Source organism: Sturnus vulgaris, chromosome 5 (assembly GCF_052056855.1).
Source record: "Sturnus vulgaris isolate bStuVul1 chromosome 5, bStuVul1.hap1, whole genome shotgun sequence".
Classification (NCBI taxonomy): Eukaryota; Metazoa; Chordata; class Aves; order Passeriformes; family Sturnidae; genus Sturnus; species Sturnus vulgaris.
The window spans coordinates 38,609,223-38,632,232 of record NC_142247.1 but is presented as its reverse complement, the minus strand read 5'-3'; the positions used below and the strand labels follow the sequence as shown (position 1 = coordinate 38,632,232).

Here is a 23,010-nt window from a genome sequence, read left to right as displayed (position 1 = left end):
AAGTGAAATTAAAACATGCTATTAAACTTGGCCATCTGCACTAAAGATGCTAAGGAAACCTGCTAATTAGTATTAGCTCTATCATATACTGCAGTGTTGGCATCAGTATTTAATAATTAGCCTCACAGAATAAAATGTATAATAATTTCTTTTTCCTTTACTTGTACAGCAGTCAACTATCTAGGACATTTATAGGAATTTGAAATTTGTAGTGCCAAGCTAATTTTTTCCCCAGTCAATGGAGAGAGGACAGTAGATCTTCTGTGTTATTATTTACTTTGGATCTCCTTTCCCATATATGTATGAGTCCTCCAAACATTTATGCACATAATTAATTTCTTGCAGCCTCACTGAGGCTGATTTCTAAGGTTCTTAATATTTTTACGCTTTCCATAACCTAAATTAAATTTATGAAATATTTTCAGAATTTCCCACTATTTCCAGACCCTTGCTTAGCTGCTGCTTATTATTAGCAAGATAGAAAAAAATGTTATGCAAACTTTTCCCCTTTCTTCATAGTACATTTTGGCTTCATTTAGTGCCCCCAAATCAGTTCTTACAGGCTTAAATATATACTGGCTAAAACCCTGAGGGATTAAGTCAGGAATTCTGTTTCTATGATCAGACATTCACACACATAAGGATTTCTGTTTCCCTTCTGCTGCCATTTTTGTTTGTTTCAATCCATTCCCCTCAGTCTACTGGTATTCAAATAACCTTTCTTTCAACTACAGTAATACAAGTTATTTATTCCCAAGTTATAATTTCAGTTCTTTTCAAAATTGGCAGCTACTGTCCTGATAAGAAGAGCCCCAGGCACTGGCACAGGCTGGGAGCTGACTGGCTGGAAAGCTGCTTTGCAGAAAAGGCCCTTGGGATCCTTGTGGACCCCAAACTGAACAGCAATAAGCTCCTGCAGCAAAGGCAGCCAACAGCATCCAGAGCTGCTCTAGGAGGACCCTCATCTGCAGGATGAAGGAAGTGATCCTTCCTGTCTACCCAGCACTGGAGAGACACATGTGGCATGCTGGGTCCAGCACTGGACTCCTGATTACAAGAGACATGGACATACTGGAGATAGTTCAACAAAGAGCCACAAAGACAATTAGGGGTTTGTAACACCTGACATATAGAGAGAGGCTGAGAGAGATGGAACTGCTTATGGGGGGATCTTATTAGTGTGTATAAATGCCTGACTCGGGGACTAAAGAAGTCAGACTCGTGACTGTGTCAGGATGAAATCAATAGGCATAAACTGAAAATCAGGAAATACAACTTAAAAATAAGAAGAAACTTTCTTATTGTAAGGGTGATCAAAGCAAGGAACAATTTGCCCAAACAGGTTGTGGATCCTCCATCCTTGGAAGTACACAAAACCTGACTGAATGTGGCCCTTAGCAACCTTCTATAGCTGACCCCTCCTGGAGCAGATGTTTGCCCTAGATAATCTCCAAAGGTTCCTTCTAACCTCATATTTTCCATCGTTTACTTTAATAGAAAAATACTTTGTGGAGAAGGTATTGGAATAGTTCTTAAATCCTTGAATCCAATTCCATGCATGTATATTACTGAGAATAATACCTGCCATCAGAAATAGCAATGATGGGTTGTTACTGGTTATGAGCTGTATTCACAAGACTCAGCCTTTCATAAACTCAAGAAATTCTCTTCTAACAAGTCCACGTTTTCAATTAAGGGGTGTGGGTTGTTCTTTAACAGAGCTTAGTACAACACAACATTCTATATACACTTCACTGCTTAGACAGGTTTGATGGAAGGTGGGAATCAATAATTTAAGTTCTTTTAAAAATATGCATAAGTACATCACAGAGAATATAAAAACTTCAGGAGAAAGGTGATATTATTATTTAATGCCTTGTTGATGAGGTTTATTTTGGTAAGCTTTTTGACAGCACAAGGTAACATATCATCTTTGCGTTGACACAAACACTATCAAAATATGAAAGGATGCACAGCAGAAAAAGAACTGCATCTAAAATAGATTTTTGAGAGAGCAAATTATTTTTTTCCTTCCCAATAGTTAGATTTTTTTTTTTAGAATGTTGCCAATGCCTTTAAGCAAAGTTCAAAAGAATTTTTGTTATGGTAGGTGACTCTTTCCAGGTCTGTTTAAAATTCTCAATCTCTTTCTGCCTTCCATTCAATGCTGAAAAATATTTCCTGGCATTTGAGATGGGGATGAATGTCTTTATTTCTCCATTGTTTTCGCAGTATAGCTGCTTTCATTACTCACTACAACTCTGTACACTGTGCTGTGCATTTTTACATTGGAGACCAAGGCCTTTTCCTATTTTTCCCCTCTATTTTTTCTTTGCTTGGTTTGCAATGAGCAAAGTCTCTCTGAGAGCTCCAGAGGGCAGTGTTGTGCTGAAAGCATCCGTTCTTTTGGCTCTGCCTCGATATTTTTTGGGAACCAGGAGGCTGAATGTTATTTACTGAATGTTATTTACAGACTTGCTTGAATGGCTTCAGTCTTAATTCACAACTGCCTTGGATATACACTTTGTGGTTGAGGTCCTCGCAACGAACAAATTAGCTGAGTTTGTGCACACACTATGATCTTCAAGGTTTTTCAAATGCTGTTATAGAGGAAATCAATTTAAAAATAGAGGTAAAATATCAGTCATCTTAACTAATGCTACACCAGATTCACCAAGAAGGTTCAATGGGCTGGAATATTAATTTCCCTCCTTGTGTTCCACTGCAAGGAAAGGAGGAAAGAAGTCATCCCCACGAGGGTGCAAGGCAATGCTGGCCCCCTTCTGTCTCAGGGGTTCTGCAAAAGAGCAGTTTTCAGTTCCAGTTAAGGCCTCTCAGGAGCACACTGTGAAAAAGCCTGCAGGGAAAGCATCAAACTACATACCTCCTTCAAGTATGGTCTCTCACACCTTATCTCTTACTTCTCCTGCCTCACTGAGGTGTACACCAGAATTGCTACAGACCTGGAAAAAACCGGGATCACCAGGTCCAATTGCCACTGCTCTCCAGACTCCTTGAAAATTTTCAGACTGCATTTTTTCTCACTTTTCAGGCATGTTTCACATGGACACTTCGTCTGCATCTTAACTGACTGTGTGATGCACAGAATGGCTACTAACAAATGGTTACATTCCAGCAGCCTTTCAAACCACCACACTCTCCCACTCAGATCCACATGTCTACCTGTCCATGTGTTTCTTCTAATCCTTGCCCCAAAACCCCTATGTCTCTTGTCATCTGTCCACATCACCTCTCTTTTCTGACCACCCACATTGCTTCCAGGTACCCTGCCTTCTGACACTCTAATTCCTGTCACCTGTTATGTCCTCTTCTTTCAGATTAAAGTCCAATGTCCACCACCTTTCTCCTGCTGCAGTTCTTCCCTTTGCCCTCCTTGCAGTGACCATGGTTTATTCTTCCTTTGGTCCTCAGAGACAACTCTTGCTGCTCAGGGTGCTGCTCAGATTAGAGGCACGAGCAATGACAACAAAGCTAGGAGTATTCTAACTCATCAACCAGGTGCCTGAGGACACCCTATGACACCACAGCTCTCAAGTACAGAAGAGCTTGTTTACCCCCTCAGACTGTAGAAATCATCTTGTGAGTTGTGTGTGGCTTACAGCCACAGCTTGAACTGTTTGGATGAAAGCCTGCATTCAGGAGGACACTTTGAAGAGCTGGCATGCCACCTTTTTAAAGCATGCCCTTCAAGCAGTAGCAGTTGGACAGGCATAACCTCCATGCACAGCTTGAAGCCACCAGACATGTCCCAGAATACCAGTCTGTTTGGATTCTTTGCAGATGATATGTATAGGAAGGTACTATGGGATGGTCATTGAGAGCTGAAACGAGAACCTGTGACAAGGGGACATGGGACATCTTGCACTTTAAGTTGCTCTTAGGCCTCTGTACCGCTGAACAATGAAGACAGACTAAAGAGTGGGTGCTGCAAATCTTTACAGATTAAAGTGGTCCTGGCAGGGTAAATCTAAAGTTTCACTGGGACACGAACTCTGTCTTCCTACAGTGAGATACTCGGCAGCATGCACAGACAGCTCAGGACATGAATTAGTTTTTTTGTTCCATTTTTGTTGAATAGGGACAAATATGATTCAGTTCTTCAGTTGTTGTCCTCCAGAACACATTGTCTTAAGGCTGCATCAAATGGAAAAGGAGGAAGGATAAAATAAAGAGAGAGGGAGTACTTGGGCAGATCAAGTGCTGATAGGACAGTTGCCACAGAAATACTTAAACCTTGTATCTTCAGCAGCAAAATGTTACAAGTCTGCTTTTATATTCTTTGTGTTGGATCCTGGCAGAAGTCTGTGCCCTATGAATCTACTAAATTCTATGTGGATTTTGAGGATCTTCTAGGAGCTGTCACTTGCACCTACACAGGTGACATGGGTGCCCCATGGGTATCTACAACAGTCTCATTGACATGAACAGCCTTGACAAGGTGCTTGGAACTGCTCACAAGTGAAGTAGGTTTTCAACGTCCCTCATGAGACTGAGAAACGTATCGCTCTTTGAAACTGCTCATACAGCACAAGCAGGCTTTGCTATTAGCTCTGTCAATAAACATATCTCGGGATTTGTGACTTGAAGACAGTGATGCTCCATGCCGAGAAAAGGGAGTGGAAAAGAAAATGTTGCCATCTGTTTGTGTAGAAGTTTAAATTCATGCATCAGATCTCCTGCACTGTGAAAGACGAGTCTTCTCTTTTTCTTGCAGTCTTGAGAGATGAGGCAGTGCTCATATAGCAAGACCTGAAAATAGACTGAAAGGGTGTTCACCATCAAGCCTCAGCCTCTGATTCAGATGCCTACATTGAAAACCTCCACAAATCAGAGAACCTCTATCCAAAAATATCAATCAAACCATCTTCCTGTTTGCTGAAGCTCCACTGAGACTCAAGGGAAGCTAGGTTGCTCACGTGAACCCCCCCAAGGGACACACCAAATCTCCACGGTGCTAATCTTTCCACAGATTACGGGTCACCCAATTTTACAGGTTTGGGTTCTAACAATGTATTGGCATGATACAATTTCAAATATAAAGATTTTAAAATGACATTGCTAAAATTCACCTGAATGGTAACAACATTGCTGCCTGACAGAGGTAAATTAAAAAAACCTCAGGTATCAATGCTTATTTTTATTTATAATAGTTCATGGTAACCCAGCTATAGAATTGCCTAGACAACTGTGACTTAATCATGTGCAACTGCCAGCTTGCATTTTTGCAGGCACATCTACCCTGACAAAGGTTTTTAATATTTAAAATCATGCAGATTATCTATTCAGCCCTCAGAAAACTCATTGTGATTAATTCAGTATCTCAGTTTCAGGCACTTCAACTTCTGACACCTTTCTTCGGGCTACAGGGAGCTTTATTAATTGTACTAAAAATCCTGTGCAAATATTTTAAAAATATTATTTAGTACTAAGTTAATTTTTTTATATGAGTATGTTACCATCTATCAATATTGTCATGAGCCTCTAGATCTCAGAAGAGTTTTTTTACTCTGCTTTTAAAACACAATTTTATTCTAAGAGCCTCTGTTTATGCACATTTATCAGTCATGTCTACTCAGAAATGCTTATATCATATCTGAGGTCAGGAATTCAGCTGCATTTAAATTATATGCCAGATGGATGGGCAATGCATACATTTCAGTTCTTTGACAACTTAATGAACATATCTCTTGGCAAGATGAGGTTATATGAACATCCCAAATCATCTGTCACATTTGTCTCCAAATTTTGGGCTGTATTCTGCAGTCAGCAATGAAAGCTGACCCCCACACTGTCTCATTGACCTTTAACTGAAAAAACAATTATTTGCTTCCTATCACAGCATCTTACCACGGCCTTGTCAAGTAAAGGGGTAAATCCTGATTTATAATGAGTTTCAGAAATCTAGAAACCTTACATAACTAAATGTCTCACCCTTCAAGTAGGTTATTTTGTTAGCCATTTAATTTAACTGGCAAATTATGCACATTTTCAAGCTGACCACGAATCTGGTTACCTCATTTTTGAAAGACTACCTGCAAGTACTGCTGGCTCTAATCTTATAGTGTGGCCAGGAAAGAGAACTTTAATGAGTATTTTCAGTTTCTCAGGAAGGAAAAATCTGAGACATGTAAGTTGAAATTTCCTGCAGAAGACCAAAACTTGGCAAAACAAGTCAAACAGAAAATTTCTGATCAATTTTACCACCTATACACTAACAACACTAATAGAATCTATACTTAAGGGTCCTGCATTCCCTTGGGAATTTATTCTTAGTGTCTTAAACTGGAAGCCCAAAATGTCCTTGAGTTGCTTAAAATTAGTGGTTCACTGAAAAGTTGGCTTATACGGATCACCCAAGGTCACCTATGCACTGATTTTAGTGGCAAAGCTGCAATGAGAACCTGGAAGTTACTGGCTTTCATCCAAATGGTCACTTCACCAAACCAAGATACCACCATTATGGGAGACAATAATAAAACATGGCAGTGCTCTCAAATTGCACTAAAACTGCACTTTCACTGTTCTGAAAAGCTATCATTCTGTCTGAAAGTTACTGAAATTGCTGGGCCAACATGCTCTAAATATACAGTGTCACAAAGTAGTTTTTCTTAGTAGAGTAATATTGCAAAAAGAGCAAGAAAAAGAATATGGAAAGAGAGCAGAAAATCCTGTTAAAATGTTAAAAAGGAAAGAATAATAAGTAATGGAAACTACTCAGTCATTCTTCAAGGTCCTGCTGAACTCAGATGTAATACTAGCTACAAGACTTTGAGAACACTGAGATAACAGTTTGTAGAATCATAGAATAGCTGGGAATTGGAAGGCAACCTTTAAAGGTGATCTAGTCCAACCCTTCAGCTGTGAGGGGGCAGTTGTCCAGACCTCACAAGGGTTGGAATCCCTTGGTTGGTATCCCTTCCCTTCCTTTTGCCATGGGTCAGCACAATGCCATCGATAAGCAGAACCTCTAATAGAGACAACCTGTTCCTGTCTGGGTGGCCCTCACAGCTGGCTCTTGCCGTCCTCCTGGCAAGACCACTGCTCAGTGCTTCTTTGTGCCTCCTTGTCCCTAACCAACATCATTCCCATTTCTTCTTGTCATCTTCTCCATTTTCCCCAGAGTCCTCCATCTTCTGGAATGTCAACCCACATCTTCCAACGTTACTCCAAGGACATTCATCCAAATCTGTTATTTCTGCCAGCTTCCCGTCAGCTATTCTCACCTCCCATCACCCTTTCCAATAACTAGTTCTGATTCTCAACACCTCCTTTATGGTTTATCACCTTCATCTGTCCTTTCTCTGCTCACCTAACCATTCTGATGGTTATTCTAACTTGTAAAGAAAAAGAAAGGGAATGGTGGTCTGTATCCCCCTTATTTTGGTAACCATTCTGCCATTTTATTCTACGTCTCCCTTTTAAGCTCTCAGACTGCAATCACTACCTGGAGTCAATGTTCTTGGCTTTCACCAACTGTCTTCATTGAACCTCACTTTGCACGTGACCTCTAATTACCTCTTTCTAACTTATGCTGTGAATCAGTAGTCATTTGCAGTTCCTCCCTCAGCTTCAATGTGACTTCATTCTGCTCTTCTTGGCCTATCATCTTTTTCTCTTTATCAAGAGATTCCAATCTGCTCATGTTGACAGACTACCACTGACAATTATCACTGACAATTACATTTTCAGGGAACAGCCTTTGTACTTTCTCCCAAGCTGCTCTTCTCTTCTGAGAATCCACCCCCTTGTTATTTTTCAATTCTTTTGAAACTTTACTTTTCAATCATCTCTCTTCCTCTCAAAAAAAAAAAAAAAAAAAAGAAAAAAGAAAAAAAGCTGGAATATGTTGGGATTGCCTTGCTCATAATATTTACCAGCCTCAAAACAAACTTAACAGCACTGCCTCCTAATTTCTCCAAATCCCACTTCCCTGTATCCTTTTTGTGTTATCTTTTAATTATTTACTTTTTGACAGAGGCTGCTTTTTCACAGAACATAACATAAAGGGGTAATTTTCTATAAAGAGGCTATCAAGCACCATGTATTTATATAAATACAAATTACAATGGGACTTTAGATTTCAGTGCTGCAAGAGCATAGTATGAAGACCTTGATATAAAGAAAACAGAACTACTAAGCTTAAGAATGTAGAACTGGGCCTTTAAATACCCATTTCTCAGACATGCTGTCCATACATGAGTGCAATATATACATCAATTGTATGGCATACATCCACTCTCTTTAGAAATATAGGTTTATACATAGAATCCTGTTTTCACTGTAAGCTATAGACATTTTGTCACTAATTTTTCAGTATGGTCAAGGATTTTCCATACAAATCTTATCATACACATTTTTTCAATATTCGCAAAGGAGAAGACAGGTAGAATATATAATAATAACAACATTTTTTAGTTATAGTCAGTGACTAGAAATTATCTCTACAGCTTGGTTTCTAATTCTGTATTAGGTTTTAATGCTAAGTTTGACAATATCTATGTTCCAAAGCCAATATTTAAAGGATCACATGAATGAATTTAGAAATCATTGCTTGTTGGATTTTTGTTGTTGTTGTTATTTATGTTTTTTCTGGGTTTTTTTGTTTGGTTTTGCTTTTTTTTTTTTTTTTTTTTTTTTTTTTTTTGTGGCAACTAGTTTTATATGGTCCCTTCTGAAATTTAAGTGAATAAATTATTCATCAGTCAGTGCTTGTCCTTAGGTGGCATAACTTGGATGTCAAAACCACCCAAAACATCCACATTTGCCAAACCTGTCTTGCGTGAAATGGAATGAGGATATTTACATAAGGAAAATGCCAAAGCAGAAAATTAACGCTTTCAGGGCTTTAGTGTAATCAAATATTGTAATAATTATTATCATATAAAATATTTATTTAACTGATAAAAAATGATCATAATATTCCCACTGAAAGTGTGTTTACCAGGTAGACTGGTGGTCTTCCTGGCTGGAAGGGAGCAATTGGCTTTTTTGTCATACTGCCTTTCAGTTAGTATGCCAAGAAGAAAATTCAACACGAAGTTTTAATACAAAACGTACAAATTTGATTTGCATTCTTGGACACAAAAGGATATAGCAAATCTCAGCTTTTTGACAGTGTCTCTTGGAGGAAGTCACTTCTATAGAAGTGTCTCCACAAACAATGGTGTCTGTCTTTCTGGCGGTGTACAGGGGAAAGGGAGACTGAACACTGACAGAAGGACACCGTGTGAAGACCCTTGTGTGCATGTATGCTAACTATGCCAAAGAACAAGAGTGTCTGACAGATGTGGTAAAACTATGAGGGCCTTCCATGCCTATCTGCATCCTTACAAGAAGTCCTCACTCCAATTCTGGGCTGAAAAGGATTTGCTCAACATACGCATTCCCTTTACACGCAACTCTTCCCACCTCTTACGAACAGCAACCACTCACAGAAAACACTGAAAGAAAAGTTACAAAAATTTGACTGACCAAATGATCCATCTGGAGCAGATGTCTAGGCTGATGAGCTTAGTCAATGTTACTACCATGCAAGGTGGTTGGTGGAGGAACCAGCCTATAATGGGTACTGCTTTCAGTCCATCCCTATCTAAAATAGGGGAACATAAGGACTCAGCTTTACACCCCACCTTACTGCAGATCCCCTTGCCACTACTTAGGAACTTAGAAGGAGGTTTACAAATTAGTCCAAAAGCATTATTTACAACTATTAATAGGAATCTATTCCTAAATGTCCCTCACCTTCCTTGCATCTGATTTTAAACTCACTTGTGATACTCCAGTGTGATACCTCATGCCCTTACAGGGCTTGAGCTGTCCCAACGTGGTATCAACCATACTACATTATTTTGGAGAGCCTGAGAAATATATCTATGTGCATAGGGACTCCCTCTTGAAACCCACTGAAATACTGCTTTTGCACATACACTATGACAGAGATTACATTTACAGTCCTGCTGTGTCATGCCCTCGCTGAGAACTAGTCAAGTAAAAAACATAAACATTGATATAAATTACAAAGATCTTATAGCCTTTATTGAGATGAGTTTCCACAAAAGAGAGGGTAAATTTTCCTAGAGCAGGGACTGCAGGAATCAAGTCAAACTTACAAGGACTAGGTTTCAAATGGTAAAATACTTTCTCTTTTAGTTTTTTTGCTTTATGCCCATCATTGCTACAGCTATGACTGAATATGTTAATCAAAATCCTATAGAACTGTACTCATTTGTGTGTGTGTTTACTTTTCATTTACATGATTATCCTACAAAAGGAACATTTCTCCTTTGTGCTAATGTCTTACAATGTAATTTAAAGCTACAGTTACCAAAATATCCTACTCCAGCAGTCCCACCACTATTGATTTCATAGCCCAGTCATTACCATAAATTATTATACAGGACCTAAATATACATTTCCAGTCTCATGATGTCCAAACAGTCTTTCAGTCAAAGAAATCAAATGTTCCCTGTGATGGATCCTAAAAATCTGCATTTACTGTTTTGGAACAAACAGGAGAAACATCCAAAACTTAAAAGGTCTTCACAGAAAAATCAGGAAACAAATGATTGTAGAGTGCTGTCATTTCAAAAATAGGATTTTTGTGTTTGAAACACAAGAAATGCTTATGGAAATGAGTAAGAACAAACAGTAATACATATCTGCATAACCAGTGCAAAGCTACAAACACATTTCACGATTAGATATGTATTTTAAAGAATATACAGACTTGATTAAGCATTGCATCAAATGTTCAACTGACAATGGGTGGGATGGAATAGAGCAACTGAGACGGTATGTATTTTCAAAACAAACAAACAAACAAACAAACCCAAACAAAGACTGAAAGAATGAAAGAGGTCTTCTCAGTCACCTCTGAGTGGGCCAAGAGGACATGAAATCCCAAGCAACTTACAATAAGCATTTATCTCTTGGCCTCTGCTTATTCTGTGACTTCTGTTTTGAGGAGACAAGCATCTATCACTTGTCTGTAGCCTATGAATATTGTCTAGAAATTTCTGACCTCTGCTAATGCTGAATTTCTCCCATGAGTATTCAGAGTAGGTGCAACCAAAGTCCCACTTTAACCTTTAACTCAACATGGAGTGGGTTGCAGGCCTGTGGTGGGCCAGTTCCACAGAAGATGGTTTCACTATGGGACAACAGCAAGATTTTAAATGGCTCCTAAACAGGGATGAACACTTTTTTGCATCTTTCCACCTTCGCCTAGAGCAGTCATTGAGTATCTGGGCCACCCTTTTATACTGTCTCAAGAACCTGATCCACTAAGATTATTATAGTGGAAAACTTTCTATTTTTAGCAATGTCTTCAATTTGCATAAGGATGTGAGCATGCCTGAACTTGATGGTTATAGAATGAGAATAAATACACATCTTTAACCAGAAGGCTCTTTAACAAAGCTGAAGTAGAATTCTTGTGAAGTAGCAGAGAATAGTTTTGAATAATCTCTGGAGACAGTAATTTGCCTAACATTTGGAGAAGTTTTGTATCTAATGCATAGTGTGAAGTTGATATCAGATAAAGTCTGGTTTTATATCTCTTGTGCTTAATACATACAAAGCATAGTACAAAACTTATGATAGAAAGAAGTCTCTCAATGGGCTGCATCAGCCAACTCACTGTCTGAAGACATTGTTTTTTAAGTGCATAAATCAATAAGTACAGAAAATGTAAATAATTGTTATCTAATTTTTATAAAACATAGATGACTGTAATTACTTCATTTCAAAAAACTAACTTATTTACTGTGACACTCCTTTGATTATAATATAGTGATCAGTAGTTATAGTCACACAGTTCAGCTGAACAAAAACACCGCCAAAGCAGTTTACTATTTATAAAGAGCAATTTTTAAAGTTCACCCTTCTTTTTCCACACTGGCTAGTTAAAGATTTTATCCATTTAAATGGATAGCTTCACCATATTTTTTTAAATGTAAAATATGAACTATTTTCAGCCCAATCACATAAAGTCTTGGTATATAATATCAAACTCTTTGATATGTGGCATATGCATTGCAAAATGTCATCTTGTCCTGCTTTTAATAGCCATAGCTAGAGTATACTTATGATCATCGCTGATTTAAATCATTGATTTCTTCACACTCAAAATCATTTCAGTATACAAAAGCAGAGAAGTTCTATTGAATTTTAATTTTGAAGAACAGTATCTCAGACTGAGCTTTCTCTTTTCTCTGAAAAGTCAATCAGATTAGTAGTGTGCACTCATAGAGCTCTCAATGAATATAAACTAGAAGGAAGTTGCCTATGTGCTATGCAATATTGTACAGGCAACTCTCAGTTGTATGTGGGTGTGTAACCCAGGTTGCAGATTAGCAGTGCTATGCTAAAACAAAGCAGAAAAAAAAGGAAAAACACCCACCATTCTTCTTTGAATTTCTGATCTCACTTTTTACTTGAGTTTAACTCTATTCCTTGATAAATGTAATACACATAGGAAGTTCTTATCTAACGTGGACGTGCTTTGTAACACCTGTGTTTTAGCTTTATATGGGTTAGTCTAGTCCATTGCTAGTTTCAATAATTAAGAACTGACTGTGTAACTGTGCAACTATGGAAGAGCCCAGCAGCCCACAGGCTGCTGCTATTTAACATTTGCTAAAATCCAATTACTTGCCAACATACCTCCTTAACTCACCTCAAAAATCATCAGAGTTCCCTTTAATATTATTTTTTTAAACCCATGAGTAATAACAACCAGCTGCAATACTGAATTCCTATTAATATAAATAAAATGTTGAGATGCCTGAAAGTCAAAGCAAAAGCAAAACAAGTGAACAAACACAATGCACTTAAAGCAGACAAGGGGACTCCTCTGCCCCCAAGGCTTAGAGACTGACAAAAAGCCATTTTATAATAAACTTTGTAGTTGTACCAAAAACCCTTACTTCATTGGCTAACTGTACATTTATTTAGAGGGTAATTAACACCAATTATGCTTTTAAAACACAATATGTGCTTGGGCAACACAACAAAAACAGTGGTCTCCTTGTGAAAAATTTGTGAGAGGGAAAGTTGTTTCCTGCTGCCCCCTCCCCATTCTCTTTTTTTTCTGCATAATATAAACAGCATCTACTTCATGAGAAAGCTAAAAGACAGAGACACCCAGTGTGCTAGCCAAGTGCCCTAAGATGCATGAACTACAAAGGCAGCTGGAAGGAACTGGCAGTCCCCCTCCATCCTCAGGAAGGGAACCCAGACACTGGCAAACACTGAGAAGCTGCTGCAGGAGCTTATCTGCTGGGGAGGAGGAATGGCTGAGACACTTCTCAAGGAGCAGGAGAAATACAATACTCAGTGTATGAAACATTTACTCTTGTAAAAGGATTGATGGAGAAGCTGCTGAAGGGCTGGTGGGGCAACAGAGGGCAGGAAAGGAACACGGGTAGAAAGCTTTTTCTTCAGGGAATCTGGGTTTTTTTTTTCCTCTCACCAGAAAATTAAAGCTATTGACTTCACATTATCCATGAGCATTAAAGATTAATGCAGATATAAAATAGTTTGGTATTCTTTGCTATTCTGAAAAGAAAGGACTAATCTACCAGTTCTGTATTCTAGCTTTGGCAATAGCTTAACTCCTGTACTAAAATGAAAGCAAAAGGCTTTTCATACTGTGACACAACAGTGTACTGAATTGGAATGAACCTTCTTGCTCCTTTAAATTTATACCTTAATACATTAGTTTTGATATGCTGACTAGGATCAAAATGACACTGATGGCAAAAAGTGCAAGCACTGCTTTAATTCATGTATACATACAGTTCTTGTAGGAATCTCTCTAACTTACTTGACATTGTCTACCAGTGTGTTCCACTGAGTAATAACTTTGCATTAAATGTTACTTTTATGTTGGCTTTTAATATCACTGAACATCCCCTTGTCCTTTTAACACTGGAGAAAAAAATAAAACTAAATACTTCATCACAAGATTTCTTACTGGAATAATTCTAAAAATCCACTTAATAAAAAGTACCTGCCCTTTCTCAGGTAGTAATACAGTATTGTCATATAGCCAAAGGAATCATATTCATATCAAAAGAAAAACATTTATCAAAATACTTGCTTTCAGACTTGTTTACTGTTTATTATTTTAATTTACATCAGTTGCTGCTTGCAAAACTTCCAGGGAAATAATTTAATTTTTATTCTTTTCCCACTGCATAGTAAATACAGCCTTCTTAGTATTTCAGAAGTATAGCACTGTAGAAATGTTAGGGCCTGCTTCTACTCCAAATGAAGTTAATGGGAAAACACCAACTGACTTTATTTAGAGTTAGGTCAGGCCCCAGCTTTGCAGCTTTTGAAATTTCATAGTCGAAAATTTTCTGGTTAATCCTCAGAACTGACTACTTCTACAACTATATACTATTTACAACTTTATTTATATGTACTTCTTTATTACAATATGTAATATCAATGTTCCTTGTAAAGGTTACTATTTTAGAGAAATTAGACTGAAGTTATTGCCAATCAACCTTTTAATAAACTTAAGTGGGATGACTTTCAGAGTTTTTCTCAACATACGATTCCATTTTTATTCACTCCTGCTATCTTTGACAATTGCTTAACTACCTCAATTTCAAAGCCTTTTTCAGTGTAATAAAAATGTCCTTTTGGAAGAAGCTTATTGGTCCCATTTCAAATTACGTTCTGAAACATTCCTATACTGATGAGGACTCATAATTTTAGCAATTTTTCTGTTTCAACACAGTATATAAAACCATGCCTCTCAACTAATCAACCTCAGTATAAAAGTGTAAGTGAGGTCAAACAGATTGCTCACCAAATCTTTGATCAAGTTGTCTGATCACATATAGACAAAACTGTCTGAATTGTTGCATATGTTGTCATACAAATTTAAGCATTTCCATTATTGACTGCTGCTCATGTATGTATACATTAACTTGCTGGTCATAAAACTACAACAAAGAACAAGATATACCAAGACTGAATTAAGACCTCTAGTCTTGTCTCTCCCAAAATTAAGAAAAATCTGTGTTTTTTATGACTGATCAACTCATGATTTTGTGCTTCAGTTATACACATTTTCCAAAATTAAAACTGTGAAGTTAATGTCAAATACTGTGTTGTAACTTTAAATATAACTGACATATTAGAACAGATAGATGGGTAATTATGATAAACTACACAATAGTGCTACTGCAGATAATATAATTTATCAATCCTGTGGTCCCCATCATTCATGCATTTACAGTTTGGGAATACAGTGACTGCAAAGGATAATAATTCATAATGGCTACATTCTCAGTACTTCATGCTAGCTCACTAGACAAAATAAAAAAGGTTAATTGTATAACTGGAAAAATGTAAAATTTTATTCCAAGAAAATTAACAAGCTACACAGGTAAATTTTGGCAAATGCAACTTTATATTGAAATCCACACATCTGTATCTTAAAGAAGGAAAGACTCACAGACTCTAATGTATTTCTAAAATACTAAGAAATCATATTATATGCTTTCACAAGTTAAAACTTAAATAATTTAAAACAACCAATACACCAAAATGTGCAGAAAATATAAACAAGACTGTGCCTTCAGTAGAATAAATGCTTCACAAATTGTGCAAGATATCATACTAAGGCTGCGGTCTCCCCATGACAGCTGTCTTAAAATATAAACATACATCAACTGCCTGTGTTTCTCAGAACAAACTAGAAAGGGCGGCACACCTAGAAAAAAAAATCATATAATCCCAGTGATGTGCATATTGATTTTGGGAACCATTGGAGTAAAAAGGAAAAAAGAGGACTAAGTGATCTTTCATGCACTCCCAAATGACTGACCAGAGTTATTGATTCAATTTTCCTTGCTTATTTGCTTCAATGCTAAACAAAATGGAAGATACTAGATAACCCTTTAAGGCAACATGTGTTTATTCTGTATAATTATAACTGTTCAATTATGACTGGATATTATCATTAACGTTGCCTAACAGACTGATATCTAGCTTTTTAAAAAATATAAATAAGAGTCTATTAAACTTTATACCAAATCAGCAAAAAACACAGAATACAGTTAAATGTTAGTAATTTCACTGTTAAGGAAAATGGTAATTAGAAAGAGTAATATATTTGGAGAAAAAAAAATTAAAGTCAAAATCTGAACAAAAATACTGCTTTGGAATGCTCCCCAAAACTTACTCACAAGGCAAACAGATTTGTAAGTGTGATAATCCAATAATGCATGGCACATCTTTAATCAGTTACAGTACTTGAGTCCCCAGTTTTCAGTCTTTGCAAAATAATAATTGTATGAAATGTTTTAAAGGTCTTCAGATGTCTAAAATTAGTTTTATCAACACATTAACCTCATATCAACTTAATTTATTAAGACGTCCAATGCTAATCTTTTTGATGTTCTTATTTTATGTAGTGATATACACAGCATTTAGCACTGATACTTAGCACCTGCTACTTTCATAATCTAGATTTCAACCACATAAAGGAATTCAGGGCAGTAGTTCAGTCCTTTGTTCTTAATTACAAACCTTCAGCAGTGGTCAGCAGGAACATGTTTAGGTTTAAAACAGGATTAGAGGTGAGCTATTGCAGAGACTGCAGAATGTTGCCCAAATCCTTACAGCTGCTGACATCCCATTCTTGATTTTCTCCTCAAGACATGGCTACAGGCCACAATTGCTTAGCAGAGAATGGTAGTGTTTCACAAGGCTAAAGATTTACAGATGCTCCCTCATATAACACAGTAAGGTTCCCTTGGTAACCTGGATTTTCTGCAGTAAAGAAGGGTTGTGCTGAAACAGCGCCTCAGCTCCCTGTTGGAGAAAATGCAGACAAAAGGATTGATTCCAGCTTGGGCAAAACTCATCCAGACAGCGGCCGTTAGAAATCCCCCAGGTACTACAGGCCCTCTTGCAAAAACTCTCCAGTAACAGGCTACCAAATAGGGACCCCACAAGGTCAGAAAGAGGAATGTCATGATGTAGAACATTCTGCTGATTCTCTTCTCCATTTTGAATTCATCTAAAACCAGTAGCCTCCTCCTGCCCGTGGTGTTCGCGTTTTGCCTGATTCCCAATAAGGTTGGAGGTGTGGGACCCCTTCCGAATCCAGCCAGCCAATTAGCAGCTGCTTGACCACTGGCTCCAGGACCATGAAAAGTCCAGTTCTGGCTCACTGCTGCAACAAACTGGACTGGCTTCATTTTCCTGCGATCGTGAACAAAAAATATCAGCTTGAGGTAGACAAGCTGTGTGGCTAGGAGGATAAGGGCAAGAAGAAGCATAAATCCCAAGGAATCATTAGCCCTGAAGGAACGATGCTGGAAAGTGCATTGGTCTTCCTCCCTAATGAATGAGTAGGTGCCCACATCTAAAACTGGGGGGAAAGCCATGGCTACAGAGAGAGTCCACACCATACAGATAACAGCCAAACAAGTCCAGAAGGTCAGTCTTTTCGTATAAAAACGGTGGTGGGCAATAGCTAAGTATCTCGTGACGCTTATGCAGAATAACATGAAAGCAGTGTGAAAGCAGGACAAAACCCCCAAAAAGGCAATCACTTTGCAAGTAAGAGTCCCATACGTCCACGTAGAGCCATTTTTTACCGAGGTGAAAACAAAAGGGAAACAAATTGCAGATCTGAGGATATCTGAGCAGCAAAGATCCAACAGGAAGTAGTAAGGAGCTCTATGCAAGGTCTTATCTTTGACTAGCAAAATGGAGATCAGAAGGTTACCCACCACACTGACTCCTATTATGAAACCCAGTGAAGTCAATTTCAGAAAAGCTGTTAAAGGAGAGAGATTTTGTAAAATGTTGTCAGCTGCATGGCTGTAGTTCGCCATAGATGGATGGATGATATGTATATTGCCTCAGTCAAGTCTCATGATCTATATTTAAGAACAAGGAAAAAATAGATCCATACATCTTACTGAAAATGTAATCCACAAACAGAACTGATCTTGTGTCTAGTCATACAGTACATCCTCTTCTTTCTGATTTGTCATGCCATCAAAATATCTGAAAAAAAATCGAGCTATCAGTTCTTAAGTTAACACAAAATGATGTCAGAAAGTGCTAACAAAGATGTTAATTTATGGAGAACCAAATGAAGTTGTAAATTTGAGTACTATTGTTTGTTTTTAAAAAACATGAGGCTTTTTTTTTTTTTTGACTGACTATTTAGTATGATTGACTATTGGCAGATTTGGCTTGTTACAGTTTCACGACTGACCAATGCCCCTTATATTTGGTAGCACATATAGTTTCACAGTTAAAGCCTCAGAGATTTTATGAATCAAAAGATTCTCAGTTTGCAAGCCCAAGAGTTAATCACTGACATCTTTTTTAAAGAATCCCCAAAGACTGCTGGTATTCTGACATTACCTACATTTATTTTATGGCTACAGTATTTGTCAATGTTTTAAGAGGCAACTGCTGTGTTGATATGGATCACACCCAAAGAAACCCTGCAGAATTTATGTTTTTTAACCCAAGTCACCAAAGCACATTAATCACACAGTGTTAGTTTATGCATTTTGTAAGAGAAACAGTATTCACTATCCCCCTCCCTTCTTGCTATAAACCATAATTTTATCATTTAGGCTTTTAGATAAACAGGTATCTAGACAGTCGATAGCAGCATGCTTTAGGGTGTCGTCCCCCCGGCCTCCCCCTCCTTCCCCCGCGCTTTAATGCAAATCGTTAAAGCCTCGACATAATTCATAATAAGCAACGGTCAGTGTAAATACTGAGCAAAAACAGGCAGCACAGCCAAGATATAATGCCCATCCTTTCAGGAAGGCTAGTTTTAGTTATGCTTAAATTGACATATAAATTGGTCTTGGGTGTTTGGTTTTTTCTGGTTTTTTTTTAGTTTTTTTTTTTTTTTTAATTTATTTTTAGCTAATTAGGGCTCCGCGATTCCCATTAATCCTCCCAGTGAATCGTACCGGCACCCATATCATGCAATAAAATAAATAAAATAAAATAAAAAACTGTCTGTTGCTTTTGCTTTTTTTTTGGTTTTGTTTTGTTTTTCTTTTTTCTCCCTCCAGAGCCAGGGACAGGAGCCACAGCAGGCATGATCAGGCTCCTTCGTTATTCACACGAAGTGTTTCCTATGCCACCACAAAGGATATTCCCACTGAATCCCAGCAAAATCCTTCCATTCTTACCGTCCACAAAAGAGCCTGATTGCTGCTGTGTAAACAGAGGCTGATCAGATCATGGCATCGTTTTAAAACCATGAAATCAGGCTCCCCCTCCCCCTCCCGCCAGCCCCGCCGCTCCCCCTCCTCCGTGGAGCTGTCCCCGCGGCGGCCGGCCCTGCCTCCGCACACACAGCCCGCACGCCGCACACGCACCGCCGCCGCTGGCACCCTCGCACCGCCGCTGGCACACGCACTCACGGCCACGGCCGCTCCCCCGCGCCCGGCCATGCAGGGCTGGACTGCGCCGCGCTGCAAGGCAGCCCGGGTGCCGCTGCCTGGCATCAGCCGCATCTGCCGGAGCCGTGAGAGAGCCCCCCGCGGCGGGGAGCTGGGGAGAGCGGAAGAAGCATTGTCTGTGAGGGCTTCCATCATGCCACTTCTTTGGAAATAACGCCCGCACCCCGGAGCGGGAGAGCCCTCTCAGCACGCACCTGCAGCCGCGGCAGCCCTCGGCGCCCCCAGCCCCTCTCCTCCTACCTGTTGGTGCCGGAGATCCCCACATGCCAGAGCTGCTCCTTCCCGCCGACCGGGGGCTGCTTTACCCTGGCGGTCTTTTCTATTCTCCTCTACCGTCATTAATTCTTCTTTCTCTCAATCCTTTTCCCTTTTTTTTTATTTTTATTTTTTTTTTTTTAATTTTTTTTTGTTATTTCGCTTTTTTTTTTTTTTTTTTTTTTTTTTTTTTTTGCCTCGGTACCTTGGCTGAGGATCCAGTCAGTGGCTCGGGCGGCGCATGCTCGCCGCGCCGCCCCCCTGCGCGCCGAGCCCCGTCCTCCCCTGTCGCAGCGCCACAATCTCTGCCTGTAACGCAGCGGCGGCGGCCGCCTCAATGAGGGCACGGCAGGCTCGGCGGCGGCAGCTGCTGCTGCTGTCTCAGAGAGGGCACGGAAACCTCCGCGGCTCAAGCGGCGTGCTCAGTGGTGTGCAGGCAGCCCCGGCGGCAGCAGCCTCCTCAGTGAGGGGAAGGCAGCATCCTCAGTGACAGGAAGGCAGCCTCCTAGGCAGCACGTTCCCATCGCGATGTATAGCCGAGCTGGATTTATTGGCGAGCCTGGGCAAGCCAGTGAGGAAAGGGAGGGGAAGGAATTAGGTCCTGCGCTCCTTGTTTATGCCTCTGGGCTCCCTCTCCCGCCCCATTCGCTTACAGCGGGGGTCTGGAAGCGCCCGCCGCGCTGCGCGTCGCAGCCTGTCAGGAGAGGGACCGGGCGGTTTCTTCAGCTGCCGCTGCCTGATCCTCCCGCTCGTGGCTCGTTTTCCTTCCTCCCGATTCCCACCCGGTGAATTCCTTCGTCCTGAGCCCCGAACCAGGGAGGGCTTCTTAACAAGTGCCGTTGTTCGCGGAAGGCGCATTCGCCGCGGGGCCGTGAGGACACCGCACCTTTCCCCCTGGCAGCCCGTGGAGCAGCTCCCGACGCGCAGCCCGAAGCCGGCGCAGAACTGTCAGCGCGCTCGCTGCATGGCGGCGGGGATGAATCTGCCGTCAGCCGGTTCCGTCCGCGGCAGGGCCGGCGTTCCCCGTCGGCGCGCAGGGCGGCAGCGGCGGCCGCCGCGGAGGAGCGCCCGCCCGAGCCGGCGGCCGGCGGGGATCGATCCCGAGCCGTCCCGATGATGTCATGCGGGCCGGTGGGCCGGGGCGGCGGCGCCGGGAGGCGGCGGGCTGTGGCCTGGGCCGCCGCAGGGGCCTCCCGCCGGCCCCCGCACCCGCTGGCACTGACCCTCGCTGGTGCCACCGCCGCAAAAGCGGGAGGAAGCGGGGAGGGTTGGGATGCCTCCGCCCTCCCGCCTCTTCGGTTTGTATGGAAGTTTATCCGGGAGAAGTGGGAACATGAAAGCCATATCCCAAGAGTAATTGGCTTTGGCTGCAAAGCAGTTGAGGAACAGCTTGTTTTGGGTCGAGAGATTTGGATCCTGAGGAACTTCGCTGGGAGCTTCCACTCAAGCCAGAATAAATCCTTCTGTGGGACAGATTTATAGGGTTGATTCATAATGTGTGTCACATCTGTGAGACCGTTAGTAGACTACAGGCATTTTTTAAAGCTGTTGTCAGGTTTGGGTTCTTCTTTTTTTTTTTTTTTTTTTTTTTTGACACTCACTAAGAGGCATTGGGATTGGTTGCCAAACCACAAAATTAGCTTCAGTAGCATCCTGACCAAGCCTAGAGGTCTGCAGCCACTGGAAAATGCACGTATTTAAAACCAACATTGCACTGTTTCAACCATGTGGCTTGTTTCAGATAAATTTCATTCTTAGGTAGAAAACTGACACAAAACTCAGGTGCCACACATTTTTTTTTCCCTGCAAATGTAATTGTGAGGACATGATGGTGCTCATCTTTTGGGTGGCAGGGGTTAGCTCCACATTTAAAAATTGGTTGTTGTTTTTGTTAAAGTTACCAATTCAAGTTGCACTTCCCAGTCAAAATCATCTAAGCTATGCAGACCTCTCCAGGCATCCTTTCTTTGTTGTTAAATATATGTACTCACAGTGATACAAACAATGACCTTTGAAGTCATTCTTAAAATGTGAAGGGCAAGGAAGTAGCTGTAATGGTCTATCTAATATAGCAAAGAGTTCTCCAAATGCTATGCATGGAAATGAAACATTTGCAATGCAAGATTAGGAAGATTTATAATATGTGGTACTGAATGACTATAGTATGGGCATGGTCAAGGCCTATTCTTATACTCTAGTATGTGTAAGAATGATGATTTTTTGTTAGGAGTAAACAATGCAACGCAATCATCATTGTCATAGAATAGATCCATTGCCATAGGTTTTAACTTTTTTCTGTCTGGGCTTTCTTTTAGAGAATGTTACAAAATTATGTTGCTATATAACACTTTAAAACTTGCTCTCCTTTTAGACATGTAACAAACTGCTTAGAAGTAATCTGTGGACTTCAGAACTCATTCGCAGTTCAACCACCAGTTCAGCATAAACCCATTCGTCATCATAGGCGTAGCCTGAGAATATGTCTTCTAATTTTGTTCAACAAAATGTAGACATCTAGACCGAAGTGCCACATAGCAAAGTCAGTTTCCTATCATAGAAATCACTGAGAAAGAGATGCATTAGGGAGCAGATTATCTCATTCTGAGTCACAAATGTAAAGTCCATCACATAGCTTGAACTACATTCTGTTCGTTGTAAGGGTAGAGTCAGTCAAGAGAAATCGTTTTTGCAAAGTAAGAGAGTGAGAGTGGGGTAACATAATGTTGTGTTCAGCTGTTGCACAGGTAGCAGGTCACATCCTCCATGTAGGGAAAAGAAATCCAAGAGTCATGGGGCTGAGAATGGGGAAGGTGAAGGCAGATGTCAGAAAAAGATGGCTCCAGAAAGCAAGAACAATTGGAGGGCAGGGAGAAGAGATATGTAAGGACTGGTGATGAGGTCTATGCTAACTAGTTCTTCAAAACAGCTGGACTAGAGATATGAAACGTTCAGAAAAAAAAAGTTTGAGGCAGCCCATGTTGCAAAGTGAGTGAATTAGGGGTAGCCAAGAAGAATTTCTTAGGGTTTTGGCAGAAGGAAGGATCCTGAATCTTGAATAAATTTCCCACCACACAATATAAGTGGTGGTAGCACTAAGGGCAGCACAAAGGAGGCTCCAAAACACAGAGGACCTGTGGTCCCAAACAAGCATATCAGAAGTGATTACTCTTAGGGAAATAAATATGTTTCCTTGACTTTTTTCTTTTCCTACTTCTGTACTGCTGTGCTCCATGAAGGAAGGGTAGAAGAAGAGCGTGTAAGTGAA

The 23,010-nt window shown here is 40.2% G+C and overlaps 1 protein-coding gene across 1 annotated transcript; it reads right to left on the bottom strand.

Annotated features, from left to right (window-relative positions):
• Positions 1-15,373: 15,373 nt before the first annotated feature.
• On the bottom strand, positions 15,374-18,020 carry GPR85 (G protein-coupled receptor 85). The gene has a single exon (XM_014871199.2). It carries the CDS (start codon positions 17,883-17,885, stop codon positions 16,773-16,775), a length of 1,113 nt encoding a protein of 370 aa, XP_014726685.1. The 5' UTR covers positions 17,886-18,020; the 3' UTR covers positions 15,374-16,772.
• Positions 18,021-23,010: the final 4,990 nt, after the last annotated feature.